The following is a 14,151-nucleotide window of genomic DNA, read 5'->3' as shown; positions in this document are numbered from 1 at the left end:
ATTTGTGTCATTATTAAAAAATTTTCTGGCGCATTTGTGTGATGTATCTTCAAGTGTAACACGCACAAAAAATATTAACATTATATGTGAAAGCTTAGCTTCTCTTGCAGCTTATTAACCTTAGAGACCAATATTATATGTGAAAGCTTTGCTTTTCTTGTAGCAACACTATGTATATTAATTTAAACTATTAACTTTCCCTGTTTGTGTGTTCGTGCTACTTAACAGTGATGTTGCTGTTGGTTGACTACATCACGTATCCTATGCTCTGAATATCCGCTGTCATCGGCTGGCAAGATCACGTGACATGAGCAATGACTGGGTTACAAAAGTGCATCGCAATCTCAATTTCAATGATTCAGAAAGTAGCATGCGGTGTTTGATAGAATTCCAATGTATACTTTCGTAATATGAAAATATGCAGTGTACATGTTGCTGCACATCAAAGATATTTCCAAAATGTGTCTTTTTCTCTGAGTTTTGTTTTCTAAAGTGCCAGGAAAGTCTCCGCCCGTGTATAAAACCATAACCATTCAAAGGATTGATAAGTTTTGCAGTTCCGAGGGAAAATACACTGTGACTTAACACAAAGAAGTGTGTTTTCACCCGGGAGAAAGTGTATTTTTAACTGGGAAATCCGGGAAAAACCCGGGAATTTTTTTTCCCTGTCCGCGTATACACCCTGATGTTACATTCGGGTGATAGATTACACGGAATACCACAACATAGCCAGAGCACAGCTGTTGCTTCCCACAATGTTCTATGCTTGTTGCCCCTCAGATAAGAGGGCCAAAGAGCTCCACATGTACTCCACTGACAGCCACGAATACTTCACAGGACACAGAAAATGCATACAATGACCCCCAGCCTACATCTGCTCCTCCCTCAGTTGATCCAGTTCATTGGTTGTTGTGTCTTTGACACACTTCCAAAAGTGCTGGTACCATGCATGCTTTGGAAACAATGTACGCAACTGCTGAAGTGGCATGTGTTAGGTGCACTTGGCTGCACTCCAACTAGAAGTCACCTACATGGTTGAATTAACAGCCAAATAAGCACTACATGGCCTCAAGGAGCTAATACGAGACTAAATTCTTGACCAGGACTCAGGGCACTATTTTCTTATTGACTCAGTGTCAACAGCGAGCACCTGACTGGGTGCTTCAGGACCTCCTCAACATGACAGTACTGAAGTTCTGTTATGTGTGGTAAATGACACTCCTGTTAAATATCACTGAATGAATCACATAAACTTTAGGCATCTGCCATAGTGATAAGTTGTTATTGTCTTTAAGTCCGGCGACTGGTTTGATACAGTCATCCATGCTACTGTATCCTGCACCAGCTTCTTCATTTCCCAGTAACTACTGCAGCTTACATCCTTCTGAATCTGCTTAGTGTATTCATCTCTTGGTCACTCTCTATGGTTTTTACCCTCCATGCTACCCTCCAATACTAAATTGGTGATCCCTTGATGCCTCAGAACATGTCCTACTAATCGATCCCTTCATCTAGTCAAGTTGTGCCACAAACTCCTCTTCTCCCCAATTCTATTCAGTATCTCCTCATTAGTTATGTGATCTACCCATCTAATCTTCAGCATTCTTGTGTAGCACCATGTTTTGAAAGCTTCTATTCTCTTCTTGTCCAAACTATTTATTGTCCATGTTTCACTTGCATACATGGCTACACTCCATAAAATACTTTCAGAAATGACTTTCTGACACTTAAATGTATACTCAATGTTAACAAATTCTTCTTCTTCAGAAACACTTTCCTTGCCATTGCCAGTCTACATTTTATATCCTATCTAAATCAACCACCAGTGAACTGATATTGGGGCCAATTTCCTAAGATTTTTTTAATGTGGCTCCCAACTTGGCACTGGGAATACTCCACCAAAAATAGAGTGGGGCGAAAATTTACAGCCCCTCTGGGGCACCCCAATTCTGTTACATCTTAATGAACAACATGACTTTTGTAGTGAGGATGTGAGAGTAGAGCAGAACTTTACATAAGAAATTAGCAGAATGATGAAGAAATTTGCAAATGTAAGACAGGACGTTCTATAATTGTCTAGACAGAATACAAATCTGAAGAAAAGACTGCTTACACTAGAAGAGGACCTGTGCAAAGCTCACAACCATATTGCACACTTATTACAATGAAAATGTCACCAGGAAAATGTGTAACAGCAACATCTACAACAGCAGCTCGCCCAGCCCACTTAACGTGTACCTCAGACACCAACAAAGGTTTCCTAGAGAAATCAAAGGATCCAGGTTTAAACAAGTGCCTGACATTGTAAATGTAGATGACACCTTGTTGTGTGTGATGAATCACGCTACCGAGTAGTGTGAATATTCCATGTCATTACAATGCTGAGGCTCCCTGTTCTTTATAATGCTTGGCACCTAGCACCAGATAGACTATGTACAGCCAATAATATTATGGACAAATAACTTGACACAGACATTATGAGACCATGAGACAATGCTTGGTCTTCACCCATACATTTGGTTTCAAAAAATGGTAACTCTCATTGAAATATGGGGACTGTCATTTGCTAAACACACAAATGGTTCCAGATGGGTACCCAGTTCTAAACATTCTGGATTTTTCTCATGCCTTGACAGAGATGTATGTCTTCTGTGTAATCAGTTGCAAGAAGGGTTATTTTCAGATCCCCATGGAAGAGATTTTCCAGCAGCCGACTGTCCCTTAAAGAAGAGGGGTTGCAAAATTCCAAGTAAGTCACCTCGTGAAGAAGTGGAATGTGGTTTGGGAAAATGAATCAGTATAACCCACACCCACACTCACACTTGAAGTCGTCAGAACATTAGAATGTGCTCTTCAGGCCTAGAGAGTGTGGGATTTCTGTTGGGTTGTAGCCCAAGGAAACACACTCATTTCTGTAAGACTCTGTATATTTATTACAGATGTCCACATTACAAGTAGTCATACAGCGAATGCACTGGCAAGATGGCGTGGGCCATTAGGTCATAGATTCAAAGAACTTGCAATGGTGGAGATATGTCATTTGTACTTGTCGACGCCGCACAGCCCCCCCCCCTCCCCCCTACCCCTGCAGTTTGGATCACTATTTGAGCCCAGTGGAAAGGGGCATGACCGGCAGTGAAGGCAGTGGGGGGATGGCAGTGATGTGATGGGGATGTCCATCTTTGCAGATTGTTGTGGCAGGGACCACACTGAGAGGTCAATGTGGAACTCCTGTAGGTGGTGTGGGCAGATGAGGCATCGGCCCATGCAAGAGGATGGAGCGGTGTGGGGAGGGTCTGTGTCCCCTGCATGACTGACTGGCAGCATTCAAACTGTAACCCTCCCTAGGGGGGTTATGTAGCTCGGAGGAGGATGTGGTCGACCCCGCGCGAGAGCAGGCGGGAGCTGGCAATCAACTGATAAACCAGGTCCCCGGTCGGGTAGGGTGAGTTGTCTTACAGCAGGATGAAGATGTGGTTGTCGTTGATGAGGATGGTGATGTCCTCCACACATTCAGGCAGGATGTTGGTTTGCAGAACCCCTAGATTAGGGAGGGTGGAGGAGGTAGAGAGAGAGGGCGAGAGCCCAAGGAACAGCGGTGATGGTGATGCAGACGCATGTTCGGATGAGGGCTGTGGTGGCAGCTCTGAGGGGTCATAGCTTGAGTGCGAGTATTCTGTGCTGGGAGGCTACATCATCAGGTGTGAGGGATGCTGGGTCAAGGTGTGCCGGTTTCACATGATCACACGATGGAGAGAAACAAAGTGGCGAACCTTAACCCAGATGTCCATTGCATTGGTGGTGTGGTTTATGACCTTGTATGGGCCCGAATATGGTGGGACAAGTGGGACCCAGACAGTGTTGTCATGGAGAAAAATGAACTTGCATGAAAGGAGATCAGAGGGAATGTAGGAATTGGGAGGGGAGGGGGGAGGAAGGCTAGATGGGGGGGTCAGGGAAATGTTTGCAAAATTTGTTTGGATCCAGCTTACGAATTTAGGAAGGGGGGTGTGATAGTTGGGGGAGGTAGGTTGTAACAGCTCCCCAGGGAGGATGGGGTTTTTACCATAGAACAACTCACTCATGGTGCCCTCGATATCTGGTTTGTACAATGACCGTAGGCCAAGGAGGACCCACGGGAGGGCCTCGGTTCAAAGACTGTCTTGAAAGTGCAGTGCCACCGTTCTACCAGTCCATTTGCTTGGAGGTGGTAGGCAGACATGCGACGTACATTAATACCACACAGTTGGCAGAGTTGTGTGAAGAGTACTGATTCAAACTGCCAGCTCTGGTTGGTGATGGCGGTAGTGGGGCAGCCGAAGCAGGAAATCCAGGCAGAAACAAAAGCCTTAGCTACAATTTCAGCAGTTATGTTGGTGAGAGGTATACCCCCTACCCATCAAGATAAATGGTTGAGGCAATAAAGAACATAACTGTGTACATGGCGAAAGTGGTCAGATGGAATGTCGAATTTGCGGAGAGGTGGAACAGTGTGCCTGGTGACTTTGTTGCACTGGCAGGTAATGCAGCTTTGGGCCACGTCTGACAATCACACTTCATGTCTCGTCACATGACTCATTTGGACATGAGGTGTGTCGATGACTTAATTCCAGGATGTGCTAGAGAATGGTGGAGTGTGGAGATGAGGGCTCGGAGGTTGCTGGTGGAGGAGTCACACCAGTCTTCCTCTCGGGCGCCAGTGAATATTACTTTGGTGAAAGACAGCGAAGTGGAGGTGCTGTTGAAAAGTTGTTATGTATCTTCATCCTGGTTCTGTACGGATGTGAGGTCAGAAAGGTCAACAACTGTCGAGATGGTGTTAATGTGGGAAAGGAAATCTGCCATGATGTTATTAGCACCTTTGATATGGTGGCCATCAGTGGAGAACTGAAAGATGAAAACAAAATGCTGAAAGCAACAGGGAGGGTATCATCAAGAGGGGATTTCGCATGGCATCTGCTACTAGTTTATGGTTCGTCAGGATGTGCAAAGGTCAGCCCTCAACATCAGGGCAGAAGTGTTTCACTGCCCCATAAACTGCTTAAAAGTTCACAGTCAAAGGCCGAGTATTTTTGTTGGGCATGTGAAAGTTTCTTCATAAACAACTGAAGTAGCGTGACCACATTGTTGTTGCATTGTTGTAGGACTGTGCCTACTGCAGAATCACTGGCATTCATGGTGATGAAGATTTCAGTATCCGAGATTGGATGAGCAAGGGTGATAGCTCTTGTGAGAGAGACTTTCAGGGCCTGAAAGGCAAATGACGACAGTAGTTGTTTATTGTTCCCAGGCACTGATGGAGCTCTTTGTATGTTGTAGGTGTTGGCATGGATAAGATTGATTGCACCTTCGATTCAGGAGGTGTGGGAGGGGGGGGGGGGGTGTATACCAGCAGCTGAGACACTGTACCCCAAGAATTGGACAGATTATTGGTGCAGTTGCAGTTTGTCATTGTTGATCTCAACTCCGTTTGATAAGAGAGTGTCCTTTACTATCATGATGTGACGTTCGTGATCTTGCATGGATTTGCTGAAGATCAGGATATCATCAAGACATATGAAACAGAAGTTGATCTAGAGCACGAGAGAGTCAATAAAGCGTTGCCACGTCTGGTCATCATTTTTTAACCTGAATGGCATGAAATGGTACTCATACAAAGACGGGGGTGATAATTGCCGTTTTTGGAATGTCTTCGGGTGCGACTGGGATTTGGTGATAAGCACGTTTGCAATCCAGTACACTGAAAATTGCAGCACCCGCAAGAAGGTGAGTGAAGTCGGAAATGTTCAGTGTAGGATAATTGTCGATCACCTTTCTAGCGTTCAAGCATCTGTAATCACCACTCATAAGAAAGGAGCTGTCGTGCTTAGGGGTGAGGTGTATGGATGATTACCAGTTACTATCGGAGGGCTGTAAAATTCCTGCCTTAAGAAGTTCCTTTATTTGGTGGTGAGCTGAGTGTAACTTGAGTGGGTTAAGGCGGTGAGTCTTGTGGTGGATAGGTGGGCCCTTGAATGTGATGATGCGATGAACACTTCCATTCATGGTAGTGGAAACCAAATGTTCGATGACTGCATGTCGGCGGGGCATGGAGTCTGTTGATTTATTACGGGATCATGGCTTGGAAGTAGCATTGTTGTCTGCTCAAGAAAGGAATGGCAGTGAAGAATGTTATGTTTATACTGGTGTGGATGGCAGTTTGTGAGTGCCGAACGTGAGGTATGTGCGAGTGGTGCACGTAGAGACTGTCTATTATCCGTAGTGCACGATAGAGACACACTCGGTGGTGGCAGCACTGCTGGCACACATGGAGATATGGAGCCAGCTGTGCAAGTAGGCATAAGAGGGGGGGGGGGGGATGTTTGTCAACCCACTGGGTGGGTGCATACATGGTGGTAGGGGGCCTGGTCAGAGCCTGGACAGCTAGTTTGTCATGAGGCATGTGAGTGTCAGTTTGTGAAACAGGTGAGAGAGACACTGAGTAGAACATACTTGATGGGGGCAGGAGAGGTACGTTTAACATTGTATGCTTGAGACTGGAGTCACACAAGGTAGGTGTGGTGTTGCTAACCCATGTGCTGTTGTCAAAAAAATGGTTCAAATGGCTCTGAGCACTATGGGACTCAACAGCTGAGGTCATTAGTCCCCTAGAACTTAGAACTAGTTAAACCTAACTAACCTAAGGACATCACAAACATCCATGCCCGAGGCAGGATTCGAACCTGCGACCGTAGCGGTCTTGCGGTTCCAGACTGCAGCGCCTTTAACCGCACGGCCACTTCGGCCGGCGTGCTGTTGTCAGCGGAGCTGTCAGGTGCAGTGGATGAAAGCTCAGGTGTCAGCACTGCTGAGCAGTGTGAATCGATCATGGGAAGCTTGTCCTAGGCATGTGCAATGCGGTATTTCACAACGGCATTCTCACTGCAGAGGGCGCATGTCTTGGCACTTTCCACCAGGATGCAATTCAGGGAATTCAGGGTTACACAAGTCCTGCTTGCAAGAGCCACACACTGATGCACTAAGTAGTTAATGGCATTTACACTCGGAGCAGGTGGCAGAGCATGGTCACAAAGGATGTGAGAGAGGTATGGTGAAACAGGGAACCTCGAACAACGTTTGGAAACAGGTGGTGGTGTGATAAGAAGTCTTATTTCTGGGATCGGTTCTGCGATGCCTGCCATGTGGAGGATCCAGGGGAGGGAGAGACTGTTAAGAGAGGTGGAGCTGATGCACAATATAGCCGGAGGTCTGGAAAGTAGATCAGAACATGGCTTGCAGGAGAGAGTGAGTGCATGTGAAGGGCCATGTGAAACATCAATTTAGGGGCAATTGAGACGTCAGCACCCGTGTGCATGAGAAAGTTGCGACTCGGAGAATAGTCTTTGATGTAAAGGAGGGATGGAGGCATTTGCAGAATGTAACGTGGGTCGGTGCTTATTGGACTATTGGCTTCTCGGATGCTTGCACGGGGAGGCGGCACTTTTTTGCATCATCATTGAAAACATTGTCGTACCAACACTGTGGGTACCTTGGGAGAGGAGGCAGCCGATCGTCCTCTATGTGGTAGGGTCCATACACCACGGTGGTTGGCGCAGGCATGATATGCAGCAGCTCAATGGGCAGAGAGTGCACATGCCATGTGCTAGAGGGTGCAGCAGTCTTGGGGGCAGAGCACGACCTGCTCCTGCCTGTGCCTGGGAGAGATACCAGTGCAGGAGTTCCAACCTGTTCTGTAAGCTTCTGCTGGTGGTGCTGGTGGGTGAGTGAATAGACCTGGTCAGTCATCCGGAGATGCAAACTGGTGGATCCCAGGGCATGGGGAAGGAGATAACCAGACCGACCACACGATTTCATCCGGCATCATCTGCTCACTGACCAGGAGGTATAGCCAGTGTCAAAGCTGGGACGGGGTGTGGTCACTGAGATGTTCCTTGTTCAGTATTCACAGAATAACCTCTTGTGGGGAACGCGAGAGGTGCTTGATGATAGTCTGTTTTGCGAAATTGTACTTCAGAGTTAGCGGTGGAGTCAGAAGTTGGTCTCAGATCAGGTCTGGAAGTGCGGACATGCAAAGTGCACAGCAAAATGTTTCCACTGTGCTATCAATATGACAAGCCGGATCATGTTCACAATGGCAGAAGCCACAGTTAATATCACTATGCGGCATGTTGTTCACATCAGGTGGGGGCCCGTAAAGTGCACTGAGGATCTGAACGGCCACTGGGGCAGAAACTGACCTGGAAATGTTCATGATATACACTGGGAATTGTCCACTTTGTAAACTGATGAAGCACTAAAGCACTTGCGTGATGAGGGAGCACAATCAGTACACATGGTCTGTCTTAACAAAGCAAGGTTGCACACGGCACTGTTGTAACAGTCGTCCGGGAGGCCGGCGTCTGATACATAGTTTGTGCACGAAATGCAGAATCCACATCAGCATGATGAAAAGGAGGAAGTTTCCTCTCCTCATTTTTGAAGTGCACGTGTTGATGCGCACTGGCTGGAGAGGAAAAGCCTGAGTCGGCAGTCACATGTTGCAATGTTGAGTGGCGAAAGTGTTAAGGCAATGAAACTGCAGGAAATGTGCTGTACAGTCCAGGTGGTGGCGAAGTAACAAAATGTCCCATTGTAGGTGCAGGAGCTTCAATATCCACATTCCGTGCAGCAGGATACATGGTGAAGCAGAAGAAAGAAGGCATAAACAAAGCCTGCATGGTAGCCACAAAACTGCTTGCAGTAGGAGGAAACGGCGCCAGAATTCTTACTCGGGGCACCACTGTGGGATTTCTTGGGTTGTTACCCAAGGAAACAAATTCATTCCTGTAAGACTCAATAGATTTATTACAGATGTCCACATTACAAGTCATACAGCAAGATGGTGTGGGCTATTAGGTCACAAAGTCAAAGAACTTGCAATGGCTGAGATATTTTGTCGATGCCACAAGCGCATTATTGTTGAATTATCATTGGCTGCTGCTGTTGACTGCCTATTCTCACTGTTAACTGCAACAAGTCTTAATTTACAGCTATGAAATAACTTAAAACTTTTCATTTATTGCAAGTCATCTCCAAGAATTCTTGTGCAAACATATGTATTGATTGTTTACATTGCTGATACTTTACATAACTTTACCTTACAGACTGAAAAAAGTCTGTTGGGCTTCAGCAGTGTGGGAGTAGTGCATTTGTATACTGACTTACCATTTCTTGTGTTAACAACAGCTTCTTTATTATTTACTTCTTTTCAACTTTTATTTGTGCAAAATTAAATACATACTTTTGTACTTTCAATAGGTCGTGAAATGAAGATGGTTATTGAATTTGTCTTGATTTGAAAAAAGCTTGAAGTTGATTGCAATTTTTTGTGAAATAATCTGGAGTGTACTTTGCAGGTATCTAAGCCTAAATTTGAGATCATTTTTTATGCAAATGTACTGTAATATTAAAGGCTTTACAGAGTTGATCTAAAGTGATATATTTCCAATAGTAAGATTTGCTTTACAACTCATAGTCACTTCAAATTTACAGGTTTTGCATATGTTTTCTCCATCTGTGATAGACACATTGTGTATACCAACTCAGACAATATACTGCAAGAAACAGCTTAGAGTGCTGTCACTCTTTGATGGCATTGGTACAGGTATGTAAGCATTACCATCAGATATCATTCACTAGCTCACTTTTAAGGTTGATTGCTACACATCTATAAATATGCTGACCGACCGACTCATTATCATCCGTGCCAAACCGCTAAGGAAAAAATTTGAAATGTGGAGAAGGTGTTGATCTTACACTGTAGGCATCATTTAAGAAGAAATTTTTTGGATAGGGGATGAAAAATTTTTTGGAAACATGTTGCTACTAAGGCAATTTTGAAGCTAGAACTATGAAAATTGGTATTTGGTTTATTGGTCAGAAATAAAGAAATAAGTGTTGGAGCATTCTTGGAAATTTAACTCCTACGGGGTGAAAAGTTTTTTTAAATAAATCATTATTAAACAGTAAAGAATCCAGGATGGAATAATGGCAGTACTATGGAAAGGATAGCTTGCTATTTATCATATAAAGGAGATGTTGAATGCAGTTAGACACAACAAAGTGACTGTCAAACAAGTGAGCTTTTGGGCAAAAGGTCTTCTTCTGAACTAGACAGCAGTGGTCATGTGTGTGTGAATTGCATTTGTATGAGAATGCGTGTGTATGTTGTCTAAATTTGGAAGAAGGTGTTTTGGCTGAAAGCTTACTTCTTTGACAGTCTTTTTGTTGTGCCTATCTGTAATTCAGCATCTCCACTATACGTTGGGTAGCAATCTATTCTTTTCATAATAAAATAATTATTAAAGAACTACGAAAGTATTTTTAAAGTTACATATGTGAAAATTTCTGTTTGACATTAAATAAATTAAGAAAAATAAGAAAAAAATACATGTTCCAGTGTTTTAAGAAATTGCACCCATAAGAGGGTGAAATAGGGGATGAAAATTTTTATGTAGATTTTTCATTATGAAAACATTTTTAATGCTAAATATATGACAGTTTGAATTTTCCCTGTCAGATTTAAAAAATTACATCTTTCATTGTTTTTGAACATTCGATCACTAAGCGGGATGGAATAAGGCCTTACTGGTTCGCTGACTCATCATTGCCCAGCTTAAAACCATTAACGATAGAAACTTAAAATTTGGGAACGGTGTTGATCTTATAGTCTAGGCATTGATTAGTAATGGACTGTTTGAAGCTTTTTAGAAAATATATCAGTATTTAGGCAATTTTGAAGCTAGAACTACAAAAACTGGTATTTCGTTTGTCAATCAGAAATAAGGAAAAAAAAAAAAGAAAAAAAAGGGGGGATAAAATATTGAACGAATGCTTATAGTAATACCATCTAGCAGCTTCTTCACCAAATACTTGGATGTGTATAGTGAGGCAGTTTGCACTCAGATGTCATAAAGTAATATAGATCAGATACTTTATACGCATCTTTGACAAATTAAATTTCATTTCACCAAAGAATGTGTTATAGGTATTTTGGTGAGTTCTAACTCCCATCATTTTTTATGATGTGTATTTCATGACCTCTATCAATGTTTTTCACTGATTCTTGCTTCTACAGTTTGTGTGAAGTACGTTTTATGAAATTTTACCAATGTATTTTCATTAATACTGTTCCATGTATTTCTCAGGTATAATTTGAGAATGTTGTAAGGTTGAAATGTGTAAGGCAGTATAAAATTAACAAATACAGCTACCAAAAAAATGGCCGCAACACCTCGCAAAGCGTTTATGCATTTTGCTGTTAGTGGGTGAAAGTTCTTTCCTTTGTTAAGTAAAAAATCTTTGTTAAAGTACTATTAAGACGTTTGTTAAAGCCACATCTATAAAAATTGGTATTTGATGCCTTGATTAGAATTAAAAAATAGTGTGTTTCAGTGTTTTTGGAAATTCCAAGGGGCAGGAATAGGGGACGAAAATTTTGATGAAAATATATCATTATGAAAACATTATGAAAACATTCTTTGGTCAGCGTCTGTTCCCCAGGTCAGGGGCGGCTGGGAAAAACCTCCAGGGCTAACAACCGTGGTTGTAAATTTGTGGCTCGAAGAGTCACCCCTTACATAATACTATCAATCATGGAAGAGTGTAATGTGAAACAAATTACCCCAGGTGGACAATCCACCGCACCAAGGTGCGCAAGCAGACTATCGGATTCTGGGGAGTCTGCAGCATTGCACAGAGATGAATCGGGACATGATAAGACATCAAGCAAATTGAAATGTAAAAAAACAAGTTACATAGCTACTTTCAATGTAAACTCTCTTTTAAAAACAGGAAAATTAAAACATCTTACAGATACCCTCAAACATCATAGAATACTCATAACATCACTACAAGAAACTCGATACATAGATGAAAACAATTTTGATTCCGGAGGTTTCAGAATATACAAAGGAAAGGTAGGCAAAAGAATAATGAAAAACACACCCCACCTCGGAACGGGCTTTATAGTAGATAAAAGTATTTTAGACTCCATTATCAGCTTTCAATCACAATCGGAAAGACTCTCCACACTCACTTTTAAATCTGCTAATAGAGTGTACACAATTGTGAATGCACATGCCCCCATAATTGAAGACAATAGGAAAAATAAGGAAAAGGTGGAACGTTTTTGGGAACAACTAGATGACGCGGTGCAAAAGATCCCAGACAAACACAACATCATACTTACGGGGGACTTCAATGCTCAAGTAGGAAAAGAGAAGAAATACAAAAATATTGTTGGAAACTACCCAGCGCACAATAGAACTAACCAAAATGGAGTCAGATTAGTAGAACTCTGCCAAGCGCATGGCTTGATCCTGAAATCCACAGCCTTTAAGAGACTACCCAGAAAACAGAAGACATGGACCTCACCAAACCCACACTTGGGTGAATTTCAACTTGATCATGTGGCGATAAAATGGAAACACCATACAGAAATACAAAATGTCAAAGTACTCAGAGGAGCAAACTTGGATTCTGATCACTATCTTTCTAAAATAAAACTCAAAATTATCCCCAAAAGGAAAGATAGAAACAGTAAACCCAAAAGCAGAAGATACGATCCAGAAAAGATAATGAATTCGAAGGAGTTTCCCCTCGCGACTCAAGATATAAGGAACCAAAATTGGGATCAAATGAAGGAAAGCCTACTAACCAAAGCTGAACAAATAGCACCTATAACCAAAATCAAAAAACACGCATGGTGGACAGAGGAATGTGACAAACTTATTGAGCAAAGAAAGAAAGCATGGCAACAGATGCAATCTCAGAAAAATGAATATAATAGGCAAAATTTCCTGAGTGTAAGAAAACTAGTGAGTAAAAACCTCAAAAGAATTAAAAAAGCACAAGAAGATCAACTCCTTTTGCAGATCAACGAAGACTTCAACAAAAACAAGACTAGGAGCTTTTACAGAACTTTTAAACAAAAAATAACCAAGTACAGCCCACCGACACTCCAATTACAAGATAAAAATGGTAATATTGCACACAACAACAGGGATAATTGCAAAATTTTGAGGGAATATTTCAGAAACCTACTCAACTGTAAAGAACCAATTGAAAAAATGGATTTCAGCAACTCAACTTCAACAAGTCTTAACTCAGAACCACCCACCGTCGAGGAACTACAATCAATCATTTTGAATCTCAAAAACTATAAGGCTTCGGGAGAGAACCAAATTACAGCTGAACTGTGGAAAAATGTCAATAGAAATGCCATAGAATCTCTCCAAAACATATTTGAAGAAATATGGAAAACAGAAAGAATTCCGGATGAATGGAAGATGGCCCTCATTCACCCAATTCATAAGAGGGGATCCAGAACAGACCCCAACAATTACAGAGGGATTTCGCTCCTTGACGTAACATACAAAATACTGTCTAAAGTCCTTTTGAACAGAGCAGAACCCCAGCTAGATTGTCAACTTGGAGAATACCAGGCAGGCTTCAGAAAGGGAAGATCCTGCCCAGAACAAATTCTAAACCTCAAAAATCTTATGGCCTACCAAAAATCGAGAGCAAAAGCGTATGTCATCACATTCATTGACTTTCAAAAGGCGTACGACTCCATAGACAGGGAATCTCTAATCTCCATATTAAAAGAATTGAACCTAGACAATAAAACTACAAACCTAATTAGAGAAACCATCACCAACACGTACTCCAAAATTAAATTTATGGGACTACTCTCAGACCTATTTGAGATAAAAACTGGAGTACGACAAGTTGATGGACTCTCTCCATTGTTATTTAACTGTGCCCTAGAAAAAATAGTAAGAGAATGGAACAAGAAAATCAATAGTGGAATCCGACTAGGAACAAAAAACAAAGGCATCAAGGTTAATTGCCTAGCATTTGCAGATGATATGGCCCTACTAGCTGAAACATGGGAAGAAGCCAAAGAACAGATCCTCGAATTACAGAAACAAGCAGAGAAAATAGGCCTTAAAATTTCTTTTGAAAAAACCAAAATAATCACAAATATAAAAAAGCCAATGAAATATCTTAAAGTAAGAGACCAAAAGATCGAAATTGTTAAAGAATTCAAATATCTTGGTGAATGGATTAGCTGGAACGCCCTTGAGAAAAAAGCAATAGAATTAAGAA

The 14,151-nt window shown here is 42.2% G+C and overlaps 1 protein-coding gene across 1 annotated transcript in view; it reads left to right on the top strand.

Moving 5' to 3' along the window:
* The window catches only part of LOC126235269 (DNA (cytosine-5)-methyltransferase 3B-like), a 254,765-nt gene that overhangs the window by 140,913 nt on the left and 99,701 nt on the right, over positions 1-14,151 (top strand). Inside the window, exon 11 of the mRNA XM_049944001.1 lies at positions 9,532-9,643. Coding sequence (XP_049799958.1) covers positions 9,532-9,643 — 112 coding nt within the window. The remainder of the gene's footprint in view (positions 1-9,531; positions 9,644-14,151) is intronic.

Source organism: Schistocerca nitens, chromosome 1 (genome assembly GCF_023898315.1).
Source record: "Schistocerca nitens isolate TAMUIC-IGC-003100 chromosome 1, iqSchNite1.1, whole genome shotgun sequence".
Classification (NCBI taxonomy): domain Eukaryota; kingdom Metazoa; phylum Arthropoda; class Insecta; order Orthoptera; family Acrididae; genus Schistocerca; species Schistocerca nitens.
Note: the sequence above shows the minus strand (reverse complement) of the source record. Positions and strands in the feature narration are given on the sequence as shown.